Consider the following 22,668-nt stretch of genomic DNA (forward strand, 5'->3'; position numbering starts at 1 on the left):
AATCATCCCTCAACAACATGGATACCCCCGCCCATTCTGGGCAAAATCATCACCCCTAGCACCAAAGTCAAAAGTCTCTGAGTCATCTTCGACACCTACATGACAATGGATGAACAAATAGGGTCAGCAGTCAGCGGATCACATCATCTGCTGCGCCTACTACGCAGACTCATTCCCTCTATCCCAAAAGAAGACATAGCAGTCGTGGTGGGAACAATTATCAACTCCAGACTTGACTATGCAAATTCCCTTTATCTTGGACTCCCAAAGTACCAAATCAAGCGTCTGCAAGTCGTTCAAAATACGGCCGCTCGACTTGTGACTGGGAAAAATGCTTGGGAATCAATCTCACCTTTACTGAGATCCCTTCATTGGTTGCCAGTAAAAGACAGAATTACTTTCAAAGCACTCTGTCTTATGCATAAGTGTATTGTGGGAAATGCCCCACAATATCAATGCGAAAAACTAAAAGCTCACAATCCCAATCGCGTTCTGCGATCCACCAACCAAAATCTACTCTAGATACAAGTCCAAAGGAAAACGAAGATTTGCAGTCCAAGGACCTAGACTATGGAACGCTCTACCAGCCAGCATTCGGCTGGAGGAGAACCATTTAGCCTTCAGGAGAATGATCAAAACCCATCTCTTCTGAGGACAAAAAATTAAAAGCAATGGTCACCAAGCGCCCAGAGGCGATTCAGTTTGCATGTGCTGCGCTATATAAGTTTTCTCACTCACTCACATTTTTATGTTAATGTTTTTTTTAATAAACCTTTATGAGAGGATTCATTCATTTTGCAAGATACATTCTGTTATATTTATGGCACCAATGGTTGGACTACTCAAATAAGTAAGCTTTAGCACTTCCTGGTGGTTTTGGAAGTCCACCCTGTCCCTTTCCACAGCTGCCTTTTGGCCAGTGTCAATGTGAAGGGCTAATGGAAAGTGCAGGAGGAGTGAATCTGCATTTGATACTACCAGGTGTGGCAAAAGCATCAGGGCTCCAGTAGTGTTCGTACAGACACCTCTAGACTGTTTGCTTTACTACGTTTTTTTTTAATAACAAAAAGAGATGAGGGCATTGCCTCTCCTCAGAGGCATTCAGGTGATTTTCAGCACAGGTATCGAGAGGAAGAGAGACTTCAAAGAACCCAGAACCTGTATAGAGTTCATTGGCTTGCTGCTTATGAAAGGTGAAATGGTCATATAGGCAAATTTGCCAGATTAAAAAAAAAAAAAAAATTACATGTTTTGCATTTTAGTTTAGTAAATAAAAATAAACCACGAATGTTCCCTAATTATAAGCATTTACAGTTTAGAAGACATTATGACAGGAAGTCAGGTAAATCTGTGGGTGTTTTCACAGTCGGGACATACATTTCTGCCTTGTTAGACAATACACCAATCCTTATTAGGCGTCGGCTGCGAGAAATAGCCAGGAAAGGTTGGAGGGCCGTTGGAAGACTCCAGCTGTTCAGAATGAGGCAATTAAGGCCTCTATAAGTAGTCCAAAGGATTACCACAAATTTGCTGCATCATTCCTAAGGCTTTGTGAGTAGGAGAGCAGCGTACTGAAAGTCTCCTGAGGAGGTGAGGAGACCATTGATTTTTCTGTGTGATAAAAATCAATAGACTATTGTGTTGTGCTGTATGACCAGCACTGTCTACCCAGCAGTAGGCTGTGTTAGACTTCATAGATAGGTTCCTGTGTGGAAGGTAGACGCCCAAAGTGGCTAGGAGTTATTTTATGTTTGATTTTGTTTATGCTGTTTGGATGCTTGCAATTATTTTCCAGCAAGATGGAAAAATAAACCAAAAACTTTGTTTTCAACCGTCTTCGACTGCCAGTCTGTATAAACTCAGTGTGTGGTGAACCCATCCAAGGGGTCACACACCCCGCTACCGAGCTAACCCCTCACAACATATTTAACATTTTTGATTATACAGCATTTGTTTTAGAAGGAAGAACATACAACATATAAAACTGTGTGGATTACCATGGATCTTTGTCTGGCTTTTTTTTTTTTTTTTGCATTTCGCAAGAAATAACTTTTGTAAATTGAAATTTCACAGCCCATGCCTGAACATGAATAATGGCTCCAATTTCTCTGGAGTGAAGAATCTCTTATCTGTCTGATGATGGAGATAGGCAGCATATTTCAGAAGTTTCATATGAAGCATGAATGCTGCATATATCCTAAATAAATGGGGATGTTGAGCAAGCAGATGAGCATCATTCGTTATTTATTTTTTCTAGAAATAATTTTAATGCCTTAGGACTTCTTACCGGCATAAAGAATAAGTGCCGCTAGTACTAGGTCAAGCTGATGCAGGTATTTCCCACTGGACAGAACTTGGAAAGGGCCAATTAGGTGTTCGTTCATCATCATAAATGCCTCACCACTTGGGAATGCCATACTATAGAGAATATCAGGGTCACTAAAGTGACACCATTTTATCACAGTCTCTAATAAGACTCTGTATTATGCGAGTTATAAAAAAATTAAACAAAATTATATACAACTTATGACAAGAACCTTGTACATAGGATAAGGGCAAAAATATAAATGCATACATTTATTAAAATCAATAAGGGATTCATCATCATTTGAATCCTAAACGATTTAACCACTTCCGGACCGCCGCACGACTATATACATCGGCAATTTGAAGAGGGATATCTCGAATAAATAAGAAAAAAATAAAAATTATTTTAACGCACCCCGTCCCGATGAGCTTGCACGCAGAAGCGAACGCACACGCGAGCAACTCCAGCATATGAAAACGGTTCAAACCACACATGTGGGGTATGGCTGCGATCATTAGAGCGAGAGCAATAATTCTAGCCCTAGAGCTCTTCTGTAACTCCAAAGATGCAACCTGTGGAATTTTTTAAACGTCTCCTATGGAGATTAAGGGTAAAAGTTTGACACCATTTCACAAGCGGGCGCAATTTTGAAATGTGACATGTTGGGTATCAATTTACTCAGCGTAACATTTTCTTTCGCAATGTAAAAACAAATTGGGCGGACTTTACTGTTGTCTTATTTTTTTATTAAAAAAAGTGCACTTTTTCCAAAATACGGTGTGGCAAAAACTATTGCAATGACCGCCATATTATTCTCTATAGTGTTAGAAAAAGAAATGTATAATGTTTGGGGGTTCCAAGTAATTTTCTAGCAAAAAAAAAAAGTTGTTTTCAACTTGTAAACACCACATCTGAAAAAGAGGCTTGGTCCTTAAGTGGTTACATTTGCCAAATATATTCAAGGTGCATTTAAGGTAAACCTGGTTTCCTGCACGAGAAAACCAGTGCGTGCTTATGCTCATATTGGCGCACATGTGCATTGCTCCCATGACAATACTTCTAGGCAAAGAAGCAATAGATGCACTATTCCAGTTCATCCTGCACTCACACATGTGCAGTGCACGTGAATTAGCGTGTGTACTTGGTGCCCAGTTGCCTATTTTCACTGGCCTGTCAACATGAGCAGTTGCTGAATGGTCTTCAGCTTGTACATGTATTCCTGTGACCTGATCCATTATGCCTGCTTACCTGTATATGACCCGGCTTTCTCCTGAACTTTGCCTTTGCTCCTGCACTAACCTTGTTCACCTGATCTCTCTGACCTTGGCCAGTTTACTGGACTTGTTTTTGCCTGCTGATTCTGTACTGCGCTGCTTGGCTGTTACCGACCTTGACCTGCTTCTTGGACTTGCTCTGCCTGCTGACTCAGTCCCTTGTTACCCAGCTGCCGCTGGTCGCTGCCTGCATACCGGCTCTGCTACAACCTTCCTGCTCTGGTAGTATTCAGTTCTTAGGACTACAACGCCCAGCTTTATCCACCCAAGAGCGGACTTCACCAGCTAGCTACTTAAACACTCTTGCCACTCCGTGCCCTCACGCTGTCTCCCCTTTCAGGAGTGTTGGGCAGGAGGTGCAAGAGAGGCTGCCACAACATTCCAGTTATCACCAGGTTACGCGATAGAACATAAAAAAAAAAAAAGAAGGATGCTTAATTTCCTGCAGTTCATTTTCTTTCCAAAACAGTCACAGCCTGAATAAAAAAAAAAAAAAGCCTGTCCAACAAACCCCTGAGTTATAACCCTAGCTTTCCAATCAGTGGGAAACATGAGCTTTGCTGATTGCCCTTTCATAGATCTGACACAGTAGGAGGTGTGCCAGACCTCTGCAATGAGACCACTGCTTCCACACAGAGCAGGAGTGCCACTCTACAGCTGCTGACAGGGAAAAAACGCTCTACCCTGGCTGTGGCTTCTTTGGTTTTATTTCCAAACTGTAGGACATTAAACACCTTTTGTTTTGATTCATCTAGAATGTATTTAATAGCGAATAGTAACTGATTAAAACTGAGGGCTCATTGGGCTTTAATGAATAACCAAAAACTAAAAATGAACCACAGGGTGCTTTAAAAACCAATGTTTTTTTTTTTAAATCATTAAGAAAACAATTCACACTTTTACCTACATTTCGTTCCATGTAAGAGCAGCGTAGAAGCGCTGCAACATCTGTTACCATAAAAAAATGATATATGTGTCTTCAGTCTCAGTTTCTCTACTCATGCAGAAAAAGTATAAAGAGCCATAGTGGGAACAATTTTTTTTTTACTCTGGTTTGGACTAGCAGAGCTTAAAAAGAACAATCGCTACTTACGCTATGAGAGGAATTGCTTGCCGTCAATGTTCTTTTGCCAACTTCAACTGGGTTTGCATTTCCACACACGTGTGTGTGTGTAAATGCATAATTTTGAAGCATGTAAAATGCAGGCAAGAAGCAAGTTAAATGCACCTGTGAATTCTGAATGGTCTCAGAAGCATTTCAAATGGATGTCAAACTGACGTCATTGACACAGGCCCCAATCGATTCTGGGCGTGCACTTGATAGCCTGTAAAATGGCAGTAAGGCCCCATGCACACGAGACGCTGCTAAACTCGAGTTCAGAGGCATTTGGGCATTTTTTTCAACTGCCCCTGAACACATTTAATGTTATCCTATGTGTCCATGCACACGATCACGTTTTTTGGCGTTTCAAAGCAGTTGGGTTTAGGGCCGTTTTTCCAAACCCAAAATTTTGGGTTCAGAAGCTTTCAGCTTTTGCCTTTGAGACGCAAATCGCCGCTAAACGCGGCAAAACGCCGCTAAACGCGGCACAAATAGTTTGAATCTGAGCTTGGGGAGGGTCTACAGTGTTTTGGAGATAAACGCTGACAGCCGCAAATCGCGGTAAAACACCGCAAATCGCGGCAAAAACGGGCGTTTTAAATGCCGTTTTTTGCCTTTGAAAAGCTGAGATTAGAGGCGTTTGTAATAGCGTCTCGTGTGCATGGGGCCTTACAAGTAGTCTGCAGGAAAACAGCTGTAACTATTTTAGACACAAATAGTACTTTAGATGCGTTTACTGAACCTCTACAGATTGCAAAATAGTCCATTTCTAAAATGTGGGACAGCTAATGTCAGTGATTAATTTATTACAGACATTTTTCCTGCTGTGAAGGACAAATACCACTACTGGGCAATAACCTTGTCTTTGTCCTGTGTATTACTTTGTAATTAGAGTCCCAGTGAGTGAGCAGAGCAGGCCAGGATAACTACGAGTATGAAAAATAAGTTATCATCCAGTAACCTCTAAATCAGAACAGAAAAAGTAGAACATAAATATATAACAGTCTATTGACCTTACTTTATATCGGGTACATTTAACTTAAAGTCTGAAACAGTACAGGATTTGTTACACATTTATTTACCAGGAGCCCAAAATGTAGCACTATTTTCAAGAGTGTGACTTCCACAGAGTCAGCAGTACATTTTGATGTAAAATGTTATATGGCAATATTATTATCTGCTTGCCGACCGCCGCACACACACACACACGTCGGCAGAAGGGCTCGGACAGGCAAAATGGGCTTACCTGTATGTCCCTTTGAATTGGGCGCCTTGCGGGCGCGTGGGCCCGCCGCACGAGCATGTCCGTGAGTCTCGCAAACTCGATGTTCGCCAGGGGCCTGTAAACTGCTCAGAACTGCTAAAGTAGCCACAATGAGAGGTTTAACATGGCGGACACAACTGACCACCCCCAGGCTAAAGTAGCTTAAGGCCCCTTTCACACTACCGAGACTTCAAAGTCGGGTGATTTTACCACAATTTCATGGCCACGACTTTGACACGATAATGCAGCGATTTCCGAGAGACTTTGGCACGACTTGAAGTCGTACAAATATGAATGGTTGTCATTAGAAATCTTGGGAAACTACTTTTCATTATACTTTGCAGTCCCAAATCGTGGGACAAGTTGTACAAGTGTGAAAAGAGCCTTAGGCCCCTTTCACATTGAGGCATTATTTATGCGGTACATCGCTAAAAATAGCGCTGCTATACCGCATGAATAAATCTTGCCCTGCAGGCTTCAATGTGAAAGCCCGAAGGCTTTCACACTGAAGCGGTGCGGTAGCAGGACCGCTCCAAAAGTCCTGCTAGCCGCATCTTTGGAGCGGTATATACCGCGCCTTCCCATTGAAATCAATGGGAAACCGCGGTAATACTGCCCACAATGCGCCTCTGTAGAGGCGCATTGCGGGCGGTATTAACCCTTTTTCAGCCACTTGCGGGGGTTAAAACCTCACCGCTAGCGCCGAATATCGCGGTAAATACGACGGTATAGCGGCGCTAAAAATAGCGCGGCTATACCGTCACCGCACCTCCGCTGCCCAATGTGAAAGCAGCCTTAGAGTGCTCCTCCAACTTGTGCACTTCACTATGCCAATTTTAAATCAACAGACAGGTGAGGATGCTGCTGTGGCACCTTATAAAGAGGGACAGCTGAAACAGAAAGAGCCTTCCTAGCCAGGCCAGCTGTGAGAGTCTGGGAGCACCTGTAGTCATGAGCTCATGTCAGCTCCCCATTTTTGCCTTAAAGTGCAACTCCGCTTTTGTTGAGAAAAAATAAATAAAAATAATATTCCCCTCTGGGTGATCCATGTACATTGCAAGGATCATTTTTAATAACATTAAATTACAATAGGATTTGTGTTGCAATTGTATATGCTATATTTTTTATTTGCTATATTTTTTCCAATGAAAGTAGAGTTACCCTTTAAGACAATTGTGCTGCATCGACAATTCAGCTGCATAAATCTGAATGCCACAAAGAAGATTATAGGGACGTGTCGAGGAAAACTACTGTATATTAGAAATGCATTCCTCTGGCTCCTTTGGGGAGGATTTTAGACACAGCAGTCACAGAGCGTGCCCAAGGGAAGTGCAGGGGGCACAGTTTTGGGAGGGCATGCATGGGCACCCTCCCAGAACTAGAGAGCCTTGCTGTAGCCGTCTAGCAGCTATAGCACGCTAATGAGGTGGTTAAAGGAAAAAAAACTTAAAGTGGATGTAAACCCGGTTCATGAAATTTGAGCTGGGCACCAATTTCTGCAGTGTTTTCTTATCTTTCTTCAGAGCACTATGTCCCATAGCTGTCTTCTGCTTCATTCGTCTGTTATCAGCCCGATAACTTCTGACAAGTTCTCAGCTCGAGTTTTGTCTTGGGAAGGATGCTATAGATTAGCAGAGCCCTGAACTATTCAACTAACAGAGCTGAAAGTCTCTACCTATGAGGAGAAGGGGTTGTACCTTTCCTCCAATCAGCTGTATGTCCAGGCCTCGCTGCAGTGCCAACCAGGAAGAGAAAATCTCCTAACATGATGTGAACTTTCTAAACAGTATATCAGCTGAAGACTGCAGATATAACATGCAAGGGTCCAGAGGCGCCGGGGGATGTATAATGTAAAGAGGTCCAGAGGTACAGGGTGCTGTGTAATGTAAAGGGGTCCAGAGGTGCTGGGTGCTGTGCAATGTAAAGGGGTCCAGAGGTGCAGTTGTGGAGAGGGGGTACAGTAGTGGCAAAGAGATATTGGGGAATGCCGAGGTATGCCTGGGGGGGCAGTGGGGTGTTTTTACATTTTAACATTAAGGTGTGGGCCAGATATAGCATCCGCCCCGGGTGCCAAATGTCCTAGATACGCCTGATTAAAGAAACACATATCACTGAGATGGCCATATCGGCATCCTGCCTCTAGCTTTTAGAAATAGTTTTGATAATTTAAGTAATACAAAAATACATCTAAGCATTTAGTGTATGTACAAAGGCAAAAACACTAATATTAAACTACCAATGAAATGTCAAAGAAAATGAAATGGATACATTCAAATACATAAATAAAACATGTTATTGCACGCCATCTGCTGGAAAACAGCAGGAATGAAAGCCATAAAAAAAAAAAAAAATGACAAATGCAACAAAACTGGTTGTTACATTATTAACTCTTGATCTTTATTATCCTTTCTCCGTTGCCTGTAATAACCCTAAAACATAGATCTTTGTTACGTTTTTTTTTTTTTCTGTTAGTGATGAGGTCTTTACACAACCATTAATAACTACCTGCTTAATGGAAAAAAAGTCAGTAAACATCACTGGCAACTCATTAAAGTGTTCTTCCACGCTTGCAATCTAAAGCCCCGTACACACTAGCCAAAAGTAAGGTGGCATTGGCCGGTTCAATAGAAACTGGCTGACATTCGGCCTGTGTCTACGGCAGCTGGTCCGGCAGAAGCTGGCCATTTGGCTGGTTTCTGTTGAAGGGGCATGACCAAAAAAGGTCTGCCGCCCAGTTCCCAATGGCTAACAGCGCTGAGTCAGAACACAAAAGCACAGCAGGGGGAGATCACTGTACTAACATCGGCCTCTTGGTAGATTGCCAGTTTCACAGTGTCTCTGTCCCCACCGAGACTGGAGACCCACTAAGTTATCCTTCATTAACATACAATGCAGGAGGCCAGCTTCTAAATTTGATATGCTTTGTTAGGCTGACCATACACAGTTTGAATCTTGGCCGGTTCAACAGGAACCACCCGGGATTCGAACCGTTAATTGGCAGTCTGAATGTGCAAGTTAAATCGATACTTGGGTACAACCAGCCTGGATTCTCTTGCAATTATCGCTAGCGGCTGCTATAGCCACTAGCGATAATCACAGGCTTCCCCCCCCCCCCCCCACCGCACAGTCTGTGCTGATGGTGAAATTGTGCAAATTTCTGTCCTGCAACCACCATGTGTGGCCTGCCTTAGGACAGACAATGTACAAATCTAGTCTACAACTGGTAATGAAGCACAGTACAGAAAAGCTAAATATGTTAAACATTACTCTACAGCCCCCTCATAAAAATTACAAATCAGGGAAAGCTTGGCGGCATTTTTAAGCAAATAAAAGCACTTAAAAAAGCAACTATTGTCTTTTCTTTTTGAAGCTACAGTACGATAATGGGAACATGCACATGTCAGTTTTAGGTAGTTAGTTGCATTTAAGAATTATTCTTTATTGAATACGGTACTTAAAGCGGAGCTCCACCCTAAAGTGAAACTCGTGCTGATCGGAACCCGCCCCCCTCCGGTGTCACATTTGACACCTTTCAGGGGGGAGGGGGGTGCAGATACCTGTCTAAAGACAGGTATTTGCACCCACTTCCGGCCACACGATACGGGCAAAAGACAGGTTTTTCCCGACTTCCCGTCTGTCCCCTGTTGTGTGCTGGGAACACTCGGCTCCCAGCACACAGCGTGTGAGCCAATCGGCGGGCGCAGCGCGACTCGCGCATGCGCCGTAGGGAACCGGGTAGTGAAGCCGGAGTGCTTCACTTCCTGGTTCCCTCACTGAAGATGGCCGGGGGTGGGGAAGCAGAGTGACGAGCGATCGCTCATCCTCTGCTGCGGACGGCGCTGGACTCCAGGACAGGTAAGTGTCCTAATATTAAAAGTCAGCAGCTGCAGTATTTGTAGCTGCTGGCTTTTAATATTTTTTTTTAATGGCACATCCGCTTTAAAATGCAGTAAATGGGATTTTTCATACCTGCTATAAAAGGAAAACCCCTATAAGAAAATAAAACGCAAGTAAACGCACCTTGCATTTAGATAATTTTTTTTATTTTTGTTTATCTGCAGTTACATCTCTATGGTGAAGGTTAGAAATCAATTCCTGGTGTACAGCTTTTCAATTTAGCAGTTTATATTTTAGCTGGAGTTCTCCTTAAGGGAACACAGACACCATTTGTTGCAGATGTGACAAACACTGTGGTTGCATTGACGAAACCCCCAAAGAAAGAGTTCATGTGCTAACCACAATATAATTTGTCGCTACTAAAAACAAAAATGCCTGTATTCTGACATTTATAAAAGCAGAGCAGGTGACTTCAAAACGATCAGAAACAGAATACTAGAGGGCATTATCATTTCTTAAAGGATAGAAAATTCCCAGCCATGCAGCCTCTTTGATATCAGGTACTGGGCCAATAAAGATGGATGATGCCATTCTGCAGATGCGAGTAGGGATGTTTGCACACCAAGATATTGTGGCAATATTGGTTTTATTTAGTCACAAAAAAAAATGCAACATTTTGGAGCACTCAGGGCCCCCTTCATCAGACGACTGTGACCTGTACCCAACTGAGGGGGCTCTATATAGCCCCCACACAATGCAGATTCCATTGTTACTAAATGAAAGCAGGTAATGGAACAATATCTTGGTGTGCAGATAACATTCTTACTTGTTTGCTTTAGGGTCCCGTTCACACTGGGGCGGGAGGTCCGTGGCGGTATAGCGCCGCTATTGGTGCGGTTTTAACCCCCCGCTAGTGGTCGAAAAAGGGGTTAGAATTGCAGTGGTATTTGGCCGCTATCGGTACGGTTTTAACCCCCGAAAAAGGGTCGGAATTGTGGCAGTATTTGGCCGCTAGCTGTGCAGTTTTAACCCCCGCTAGCGGCCGAAAAGGGGTTAATACCGCCAGCAATGCGCCTCTGCAGAGGCGCATTGCCGGCGATATAGCCGTGGTTTCCCATTGCTTTCAATGGGAAGGAGCGGTGGAGGAGCGGTAAACACACCGCTCCTCTCACCGTGCCAAAGATGCTGCTAGCAGGACTTTTGGAGCCGTCCCGCTAGCGTACCGCTCCAGTGTGAAAGCCCTCGGGGCTTTCACACTTGAGAAACAGCAGCCGCTGTTTCAGGTCGGTTTGCAGGCGCTATTTTTAGCGCAATAGCGCCTGCAAACTACCTCAGTGTGAAAGGGGCCTTAGGCATTATTTAGAATACATTCAATAGACTTCTAATCTTTAAACATGAAAACAAAGAAAAAGTGAAATGCTCACTTACCGTAGCACCTCCCATCCATTTAGGGTTATCTGGAAACTCGGCACATAAAACATCCTTAGATTGGTCTGTTCCCAGGACATGATAATAGAGCTTCTGGTGCAGGTTGCTGGATGTTTCCGTACCTTTCCAAAATAATAGTAGTGAAATTGCAAAAAAAAAAAAAAAAAAAAGGAAAGGAAAAAAAAAAAAAAACATTAGGTTAAGACATCATGTTAATGCAATCAACACATTAAAGACACAAACCTCATGCGTCACCCAAAAGCGTATTGCTATAGGTTTAATAAGCCAGTGCTGCTTAACCACTTGCCATCTGGAGCAATATTGATATATATTTATGTTGTAAGTAGGACAAAAAACGAAGAGCACTCAGTTTTCTGTCCTCTCCAACATAAAAAAAGAAAAACACACAACAGATATATGTAGGTCCCAATCCTGCCCCACAACTAAAATAAAATTTCTGGTTTAACATACACTATAAGAATAAGATACTTTTTTTTTTTTTTTAATATGTTCTTATTTTTTTTTCATGAAAAAACTCACAATACAAATTTTAGGTGAAAAAATATGTATTTTTTTTTTTTTTTTTAATACTGTGTCATTAACTACAAAAATGTTGTCTTGTCTTAAGCTATTGTATCTGCCATAAGGCATTTAAAACCGGGGCTGCGTTTTTTTTAAACCTGGTGCAGGCAACCAAATTGTGTCACTGATCACAGCAGCTATTAAAATGGCTTTTAAATCTGAGCTTCAGGAATTATAAACCCAAAAGGAAGAGCCCCATACCCTCGGACATGTTTCACCTGATGGGCTTAATCATAAAGGATTCTCTAAGATTTCTTCATTGGGTGAAACCTGTCCGAGAAGTGGTCCTGGGGTAGGCCCTTAAGCTGAAGCTCGTCTGCCGAGTAAAAAGTGTTGTCTGTGTAGACATCAGTGATTTGCGGCTTTTCCCTTGGACTAAGCTATTTCTCATTGGCAACTCAGCACGAAACCATAGTTTTCTCTGTATACAAAATTTATTTAAAGCCCCCAAAAACAAATCACACTTATGGAACACTATGGTCTCTCTATTTATCATTTACATGCCCTGAAATCCCTGGAGGTTGTTTGTTTCCCTGGAAGCAAGTGTGCTGAGTTGCCAATAAGAAATAGCTGGATTACCTGCCATTGATTGTTTAAAGGGGAGATCTGTTCATGAGTTTTAACTCATCTGAGAGGTGAGCGTGCAATTTTATCGGTGGTGGTGGGCACTCCTTTTGAGGACGATCACAGTGGTGGATTAGCGTTGAAACAGAGATCATAAGAAGAGCCTTTATTTATTCAATTTAATTTATGGACTATTTATCACTCAAGTTATGATTTATATGCACTTTTATTTTATTCGATATTAATAGGTTTATACACAAAGCACTACATTTATTCACTTTAAATTTTGCAACCAGTGTGGTGTATCACTTAGAATGTTTAGTAGCTGTGCATGTTTATTATAGATTATTAACACTAGGATTTAGTGGCACGATATTTAAAGCAATTTTTGGCACCGATTGTTTTCATTTACATTTACCTATATAGGTAAGCCTTAGTATAAATATCTAGAAATTTACATTACATTCAGCCAGTGACATCACTGGCGCATGCGCTCTGAAGGAACGGCCACAAGCCCTGCGCTGTAAACGGTGGATCCCACACGCATGTGCGGGAGCAACGTCTTTGTGGCTCTGGCCAATCACAGCCCCGAAGCCCGTGAACCGGGAAGAAACTCTGGGGAAAAAAAATCAGCCATCTCAGCGATTTGCGGGCGCCACTGAAACATTTCGTTCTAAGGCATTTCATAATGAGCTAGTATGCAATGCTCATTATGCCTTTGTCTTACAGGTTTTTTTTTTTTTTTCTAAGAGTTTACTATATACTCTAAAAATAACAAACATGTTATACTTACCTACCCTATGCAGTGGAATTGCACAGAGTAGCCCAGATCCTCCTCTTCTGGGGTCATAGTGCTCCTGGCTCCTCCATCCTGTGGAGTGCTCCCACAGCAAGCAACTTGCTATGGGGGCACCCGAGCCAAGCCACAGCTCCCTGTGTCCATTCAGACACAGAGCCATGACCCACCCCCTTTCTCTCCTGATTGGCCTACTGACTTTGACTAATAGCAGCACGGCGCCATTGGCTCCTGCTGCTATCTCACCCAATGAGGAGAGGCATCCCGGGCAGACAAGACACTCCTGCAACATCACTGGCCAAAGATGGGGCTCAGGTAAGTATTAGGGGGGCTGCTGCAGACAGAAGACTTTATATCTTAATGCATAGAATGCATTAAGATAAAACAAACTTCTTCCTTTTCAAACCCTTTAAATGCAAGCAGTCCAAGTACCTGAATTTAACATGGTACCAGCCTCTCTGGAATGTGAGTGAAAGAAATAGCACAAGGAGCCAATCAGTTCATGTGTTGACAAGGGGCAAGCCAATAGAATAAGAGCAGAGTGACAGAGGGATGAGCTCATCACTGTACTGCTTCTCCCTTCACTATACAGTCACAGGCTGGGGTGGGTTCAGGACAAACTGAGCACAGAGGAAATGGAAACACACAAAAAGGCTCCAGTTAATATGAACACTATATAAAATCTGTCTACACACACGACACATAAAGTGGTTCTAAAGGCTAGACGTTACCATAAAAAAGCAAACATGTCCTAGTAGTTATATTGCAATGCTGATCTCTGTTCCTTGTTTCACTGGACACGGAGGCAGCTATTGTCAAATCCTGTGAGGAGAGAGCATGTGGTGGGACCACGGCTGCAACTGTGCCCCCACAGCACACAGCTTGCTATGGGGGCACACAGCAGAGAAGGAGCTGAAAGTTCTGGCGAAGAACCCCAGAAGAATTTTGGGGCCACTCTGTGTAATACCATTGCACAAAGCAGGTACGTATACCATGTTTTATTATTTTAGGGGGGAAAAAATTTAAGGGTCACTAAAGGCAAACTTTTTTTTTTAAATAACAAACGTGTTATACTTACCTCCACTGTGCAGCTCGTTTCGAGTGTCCCCTAACCCTGTCTTCTGGGGTCCTCCTCGCAAAAGCTTTCCACCTTCATGCGAGCGACCTCGCATGGTGGAAAGCTTTTGCGAGCGTGCTCTTGTGATACAGCGGCGGGCATAGCCGCCGACTGTATCACTCGGCCCTGCCCCCCGCGTCATCCGCTGTGATTGACAGCAGCGCCAGCCAATGGTTGCGCTGCTATCAATCCGTCCAGCCTAGCCAATCAACGGCCAGGCTGGGAACCGAAGAGGATCACGTGGACGCGCGCGGGACTTTCGAGGGGTCAGGAAAGTAAAACGGGGGTTCGGGGGGGGGGGGGGGCGGCTTAACTGTCAGATGTTTTTTCACCTTAATGCATAGGATGCATTAAGGTGAAAAAACATTTACCTTTACAACCCCTATATATATTGTTCACCGCGGCTTCCGGGTATGGAATCTGCGGGACTGGGCGTTCCTAATTGATTGACATGCTTCCGACCGGCGCATACATTGCGTCACGAGTTGCCGAAAGAAGCCAGACTGCGAGTCGGCTCTATATGGCGCCTGCGCACCGACGTTCGGCTTCTTTCGGCAACTCGTGACGCGATGTATGCGCCGGTCGGAAGCATGTCAATCAATTAGGAACGCCCAGTCCTGCAGATTCCATACCCGGAAGCCGCGGTGAACATACATACATATATATATATATAAATAAAACGGTATGTACGGCACGGAGATTAAAAAAACAGCCGATTGTCATTCTAACAACTCGGCTGAAAGTAATGTTAAAAAAATTTTTGGGGGGTGAACCCCCGCTTTAAGCCATAACCAAAAAGTTGGTCATGGTAACGGACAAGAACAATGGTTTGTACCCAATCAGTACTAGTCTTTAAGCAGTGCTGTCTTAAAGCAAAGCTAAGCAAAGTATTCAGTATTCCGTCTGTTTTTGTTGACACGTGTGTACCATTGGGGAGATTTCCCTTCACATCCTGTTCCATAGTCAAAACATATAGAAAATCCCTCCAATGTGTCACCAAGGTCATCAGGACTAGTGTCCCCATTAGAAGATTTCCCCTCTATTCCCGTTTTTTCTTTTACTTTCAGGGATAACAGTAAACTAGACAAATAGACGGGAGCACAGACAGCAATACAGCTGTTAGAAGAACAGCTGTTCTTCTAAGCCCTCCCACTCTATCCAAACTTAAAAAAAAAAGTTTTGCCTTTTTGCTATACTTTATACTGTCTTATCTGTAAAACCTTTCTCCTCCGTTCACAAAGTCATAAAACAGTCAAATCCAACTCAAGAAAGAGAGTCACCGCTCCAGGTGGGTCTACTATGTGGTCACACGTGTAGGACAGGATACCAAGGGTGCTGGCAGTGCACTAGGCAAGCATAAAAAGTAGATGAAAGATGGATAGCCGCACTCCAACAAAAACGTCCAGCCATGAATAAGCACTGATCTTGTGCGAAACGTCGGCTGTTCCCCTGTTCCTGTTTTTATGATTTGGTGATGTATTTGCTGTTTATTTGAATAAAAGACAACCTGGACGTTTTTTTGGAGTGCGGCTATCCATCTTTCATCTACTTTTTATGCTAGTCAAATCCAACTGTATAAGGTACTCACCATCACTTTTTCCCTCTTGTTCAGGATAACGGTTATAAAACATTCCAACACCATCGTGGGTCCAAGACATGCAACTAAATTTTACTCTCTCCAGAACATCTGGCAGTTCTTCCTGGTTGCAAACTTTCAAGAACTTGATGGTTACCCAGTCTGAGCCACTGTTACTTAACCCATAGGCAAAATACTCCCCATCTTCTGTGAAAGCATAGCCTGGAAAAGAAAAAGAAATATGTCTTACTCAGCAAAAAGCTGCAATTCTATTAATAAATCTGTACTATGAAACATCCACTAATTAAAAAGCTTTTGTACTTGAATCAAGAAAAAGATAAATCATTGATTAACCAGTGAGATGTGTGGTTTTGGCTGCCTATTTGGTTACGTAGAGACTGGGTGTTTTAAAAGAGAAGCCCACATAGCTCCACATTTCTGATTAGCAGCTTTATGATGGGTAACATTAGCGCACAAAAGCGTCATTAAAAAAATTCTGTAAAATGTGTTTATGCTTTAAATGAACATATTAAGAAAAGACCGCTTACCTCGAAGAGCAATTGTTCCATCTTCGGAAAATGTATTAGGATCCAGGAATACTCTTGGTTCATCATCTAGAGAATCCTGAACATACATTACTCTTTGATTCTGAAGACCCGAATTGTAGAAATAGAAATACCTGATTGTTTGCAAATAACAACATAAAGAGAATGTGTTAGTGTGCATAGAGCAACATGAAAAAAGAAATAAAAAAAGGAATTTACACAGAATTATCATAGTATCTGTGGATTAATAGAGAACGATGTACAAAACGAGCGACAGTAGTAAACACATCAAGACCTAAATGGATTAAGAGTCTGTTGTGTAAGAACGCCATGATAAGCTGGTGTTTCCCTTAATTTGAGACTTTACCAGTGAAAATAACACCTCTCATTGTAGGAAGACACAGAAGAACAGAGTTGTATTGTGTGAATACTGTGAATCTAGTGTCAGCTAGGAGTGGCATATACAGCGCTTTGAAAAAGTATTCATACCCCTTGACATTTTCCATTTTGTCATGTTACAACCAAAACCATAAGTGTATTTAATTGGGATTTTTATGTGATAGACCAAACACAAAGTGGTACATAAATTGTGAAGTGGAAGAAATATGATAAATGTTTTTTATTTTATTTTTTACAAATATGTGAAAAGTGTGGTGTGCATTTGTATTCAGTCCCCTTTACTCCGATACCCCTAACTAAAGTGGAACAAATTGCCTTCAGAAGTCACCTAATTAGTAAATAGAGTCCCCCTGTGTGTAGTTTAATCTCAGTATAAATACAGCTGTTCTGTGAAGCCCTCAGAAGTTTGTTAGAGAACCTTAGTGAAAAACAAACAGCATCATGAAGGCCAAGGAACACACCAGCCAGGTCAGGGATGAAAAAGTTGAGAAGTTCAAAGCAGGATTAGGTTATAAAAAAATATCCCAAGGTTTAAACATCTCAGAGCACTGTTCCTAACATGGAAAGAGTATGGCACAACTGCAAACCTACCAAGACATGGCCGTTCACCTAAACTGACAGGCTGGGCAAGGAGAGCCTTAATCAGAGAAGCAGCCAAGAGGCCCATGGTAACTTGGGAGGACTCTGAAGAGATCCACAGCTCAGGTGGGAGAATCTGTCCACAGGACAACTATTAGTCGTGCACTCCACAAATCTGGTCTTAATGGAAGAGTGGCAAGGAGAAAGACATTTTTCAAAGAAAGCCATAAGAAGTTCCATCTGCAGTCTGTGAGAAGCCATGTGGGGGACACAGCAAACATGTGGAAGAAGGTGCTCTGGTCAGATGAGACTAAAATTTAACTTTGTGTGACGGCGGAAAACTAACACTCACATCCCCCTGAACACCCTGCTTTTCTTCAGCAGGGACAGGGAAGTTGGTCAGAGTTGATGGGAAGATGGATGGAGCCAAATACAGGGCAATCTAAGAAGAAAACCTGGTTATGCCGCGTACACTCGACTGTTTTTCACGACGTGAAAAATTCCATTTTTTAAATTGGTCATTAAAAATGATCATGTGTAGGCTCCAGAGCATTTTTCTCGACGTGAAAAATGGCCATTAAAAATTTAGAACATGCTCTAAATATTCTCGTAGTTTTTCAAGTCATGAAAAACGGTCGTGTGTAGGCTTTAACAACGTGAAAAAAATGCGCATGGTCAGAAGTTATGAGATGGGAGCAGTCATTTTGGTAAAACTAGCATTTGTAATGGAGATAGCACATTCGTCACGCTGCAACAGACTGAAAAGCACGAAGACTGAAAAGCACAAATCGTTTCTCACCAAACTTTTACTAACACAAAATCATTAAAAAGCATCCGAAAGGGTGGCGCCATCTGAATGGAACTTCCCCTTTATAGAGGCGTTGTACGTGTTGTACGTCACCGCGCTTTGCTCAAGCATTTTTTTTTTTATCACGATCGTGTGTATGCAAGGCAGGCTTGACAAGAATCACGTCGTTTTTTCTAGGACATTAAACATGGTCGTGTGTACGCGGCTTTAGAGTCTGCAAAAGACTTGAGACTGGGGCTGAGGTTCATCTTCCAGCAGGACCACAACCCTAAACATACAGTCAGAGCTACAATGGAATGGTTTAGATCAAAGCATATTCATGTATTAGAATGGCCCAGTCAAAGTCCAGACCTGCAGAATATAATAGAAGTCTATTGCAAAAGTGCAGAAAAGCCAAGGTTACACTGCGTTGCACCCACAGTGCGGATAAACCACAGCACATCAGTGTGAAAGCAGCCATGGGCCACTTTCACATGGTCAGTCCGACCCAATTGGACCCTCCATTCACCTCTGAGGAGTGGCAGATGTAAACCGACTTGTGTCCTACCTTCAATCCAATCAGTAAAAAAAAAAGTGGGCTTTGTCCGTGTCTGCTCTGCATATGCAGAGTGGACATGGTCCTGCCATCCGCCTACTTTGCTCATTGGGGCCCACGACGAGTTACAAAGTCACTTAAGTGGCCCTCACGCTTCAAAAGGTTGGGCACCTATGACATAAGCAGTATTGGGATGCATTGCCCAAAGCAAAAACAAAGTAATCTGTCTATAGCTTCAGTTCACACCAGTGATGTGCACTGAAGTATAGGACATGTTGCATTTGTGTGTAGTGCAGAACATTTCAATGCGTTGGAACCCATTGGGAGATGTGCTATCCTTAAGCAGCCTCGGCACAGTTCACACTTTTGTGTTGGGGAAATGCGTGTGTTACTGCAACACACACCATTCATTCTGAATGAAACCAATCCCACCTTGCCAATGGATGGGTGTTGCGGCATGCTGCCAAGTAAAGTTTATTTATGTTTTTTAGGAAATGAAGGTACGTTGTTCATTTTGAATCACCTGCCTATTGCAGCACATGCAAATATGTGATAAAGCAATGCACCCTAGGGAAAAAGTGTGACCCTAGCCTAATTTAACATTGTTCTACTACAGCATGCCAACTTTAATACGTCTGAAATATGCAAGACTGGATAATCCTAACACATGCATAGCAACCTCTGCATGAATGCTTTTGGTACCTTTTTCCTTTCTTGAAATGGCAGCTATACTTGGGATAGTCATAGAGTTCTGTCATCCGATCCTTAAATAGCTTTCGAACTGGACATTGCTCAAGAAAAGGCATTGTCAAATTATTCTGAGCTTCAACAAATGCCTGAACAAAAACAGAAAAAGTGCAATCATTTATTTTCATGACCAATTGAAAAGCATGGTAATTTACATCACAATGCCCTAGACCCATATCCTGCTGCACTACTTCCATCACTATATTCTACATTTTAATATGTGGTGAGTAATGGCAGAAAACAGTGAGGAGCCTCACGACCTTCAGATCCTACAGGTAAGCAAGCAATCCTGCAAGTACAGGCTGCTGTGGGATATACATAAAACAATTCCCAACAAGAGCAATTCACTCACCAGGCCGCAAAGGCTTCATTTTTTTTTAATCTTCATGTATTCTATGCACAAAGATAAAAAAACTTCAGTGTGCAGCCCCCCCCCCCCCCCCCCAATACTTACCCAAGTTTGATCACCATCCAGCAAGGTCTCTGCCTTCTCATTGGCTCAGATACAGCAGCAGGAGAAATCACAGCCAGTGAGATGGTAACAGGGGCCCCCTTAGCAAGCAGCTTGCACTCTACTGGGGCGGGCTGGCCAGGAGCTCCAGTGGGGGACTTGAGAAGAGGGGAATATGGGCAACTGTGTACAATAACATTACACAGAGCAGGCAAGTATAACATGTTTGTTAATTAAAAAAATATGTACCTTTAATATTACTTTAATGGTTTAGCACAGAGTAGCCCAGATCCTCCAAGTGCCCCCATATCAAGCCAGTTGCTATAGGGGCTACTCTGTGCAGAACTATTGCACAGAACAGGTAAGTGTAACATGTTTATTTTTAAAAATGTACCTTTATCCACTTAAGGACCGCCTCCTGCACATTTACGTCGGCACAGGCACGTACCTGTACGTCCCCTTTAAGTGCCCAGCCGTGGGTCGCGCGCCCGTGACCCGGTCCGAAGCTCCACGGGACCCGATCGCCGCCGGTGTCCTGCGATCGGTCACAGGAGCTGAAGAACGGGGAGAGGTGTGTGTAAACACACCTTCCCCGTTTTTCACAGTGGCAATGTCACTGATCGTCTGTTCCCTGATATAGGAAAAAGTGATCAGTGACATCACAAGTCCAGCCCCGCCCCCCTACAGTTAGAAACACACATGAGGTCACACTTAACCCCTACAGCGCCCCCTAGTGGTTAACTACTAAAATGCAATTGTAATTTTCACAATAAACAATGCATTTTTATAGCACTTTTTGCTGTGAAAATGACAATGGCTCCAAAAATGTGTCAAAATTGTCCGATGTGTCCGCCATAATGCCGCAGTCACGAAAAAAAATCGCTGATCGCCGCCATTAGTAGTAAAAAAAAAAATATTAATAAAAATGCCAAAAAACTATGCCCTATTTTGTAAAAACGCTATAAATTTTGCGCAAACCAATCATTAAACGCTTATTGCGATTTTTTTTTTTTTTTACAAAAAATATGTAGAAGAATACGTATCGGCCTAAACTGAGAAAAAAAAGTTTTTTTTATACCTTTTTTGGGGATATTTATTATAGCAAAAAATATTGGGTTTTTTTTCAAAATTGTCGCTCTATTTTTGTTTATAGCGCAAAAAATAAAAACCGCAGAGGTGATCAAATACCACCAAAAGAAAGCTCTATTTGTGTGGAAAAAAGGACGCCAATTTTGTTTGGGAGCCACATCGCACGACCGCGCAATTGTCAGTTAAAGCGACGCAGTGCCGAATTGCAAAAACTGGCCAGGTCCTTTACCTGCATAATGGTCCGGGTCTTAAGTGGTTAATATCACTTTAAGACCTAAAGCAAGTAACATACTCCTGCTCTCCTTGTTCCCAAAAAAATCTTATATGTTAAAATAAAAAAAATAAAAATGTACTCTAGGATGTCATGATGGTTCAAGACCCTGCTGTCAGTTGAAGGGGCATACATTTAGGAGAAACCAGCCAAACAGCAGCTCTACCTAAATATACGTTTCCCAAATCCTTTCTGCTGAGATCGCATGGCCAGGCAGCTTATTTTGCAATAAAGGTAAGTGTTTAAAGTGGCATTAAACTCTGTTCTACACTTGTACCTACAGGCAAGCCTATAGTAAGGCTTACCTGTAGGCATTGTGAATATCTCCTAAACAGTGCCGGACCTTAAGCGCCTGTGCGGTAAACGGTGGGTCCCGCACGCGCAGGAGTGACGTCATCGCGCCCCCGGCCACTCATGTAGCTGGAGGACGCAAAATTGGAAGGAAGGCCTGGGGAAGATGTCACACCTCTCAGCGGTGTCAGTGTAGCACTGGAAGGCTTTGTTCTAAGGTAAGTCTCTAATAGTGTGCTAGTATGCGATTCATACTAGCACGTTATGACATTATTTTGTTTTTACCATCAACAACAACGGTTTACTACCACTTTAATAGCTTGTTTTAGAAGCTATGCATTAGAGTGGGGCAGACAAGAGGCATGGAGTGCAATTTCTCTATAGTCCATCTTACAGTGTCTCTGTCCTATGTAAAGCAAAATAGGTGTTGTAGAGCAGACACCACAAAAAACAAAATCACAAACTTTTTAAAGTGGTATTTAACCCAAAAACTAAAACATTTAATATATTGCAGTTTAACAATCTTTAGATGTGGTGGCTGTATACGTTTTCTTTTTTAGGCTTTTTATCTTTATTTTTCCTGGTGATCTGGCCAGTAACACACTTCCTGTGGGTGTCTTCACTCTGGGTGAAGGAGCAACAGAGACACCTTTGGACAGCAGCATTGTCAGTCTGGGGGGGTATTGGACTAGCAGATTTAGAGGGATTTGACTAACAATTTGAAGCTGAACGCTAGACAATAGTTTATAAGCAGTTACAGCAAACAGTTTTTTCTTGTAAAGGGCTCTTTTATTAGGTCTGCATACAATACACATACATTACACACACACTGAAACATGGATACATCCTGTATTAAATGTATATTTTAAAATAAAGATTTTATACAATAGACGTTTATAAAAGTTGAATAAGATTATAAACAATATAAACTTGACCAAAAACCACTTCAGTATCTCTTTAAACAGATAATCACCTTTGTCTTATCACTGTCGGGATCTTCAAGCCACCTGTATGGATCAGCCACCTTTACACCATGGTAGTCATCAACCTTTAATACAAAATAACAGATACTCAACAGGTTGTTTTGCACAAAACACATACATTT

The 22,668-nt window shown here is 42.4% G+C and overlaps 1 protein-coding gene across 1 annotated transcript in view; it reads right to left on the minus strand.

Moving 5' to 3' along the window:
* The window catches only part of LOC120937167 (prolyl endopeptidase), a 149,727-nt gene that overhangs the window by 122,850 nt on the left and 4,209 nt on the right, over positions 1-22,668 (minus strand). The window contains exons 2-6 of the mRNA XM_040350174.1: positions 22,537-22,611; positions 19,417-19,550; positions 16,397-16,527; positions 15,861-16,070; positions 11,214-11,335 (exon numbers count right to left, since the gene is read on the minus strand). Of these exons, the coding sequence (XP_040206108.1) occupies positions 11,214-11,335; positions 15,861-16,070; positions 16,397-16,527; positions 19,417-19,550; positions 22,537-22,611 (672 nt within the window). The remainder of the gene's footprint in view (positions 1-11,213; positions 11,336-15,860; positions 16,071-16,396; positions 16,528-19,416; positions 19,551-22,536; positions 22,612-22,668) is intronic.

The sequence above is a fragment of the Rana temporaria genome, chromosome 4 (assembly GCF_905171775.1).
Source record: "Rana temporaria chromosome 4, aRanTem1.1, whole genome shotgun sequence".
Lineage (NCBI taxonomy): Eukaryota > Metazoa > Chordata > Amphibia > Anura > Ranidae > Rana > Rana temporaria.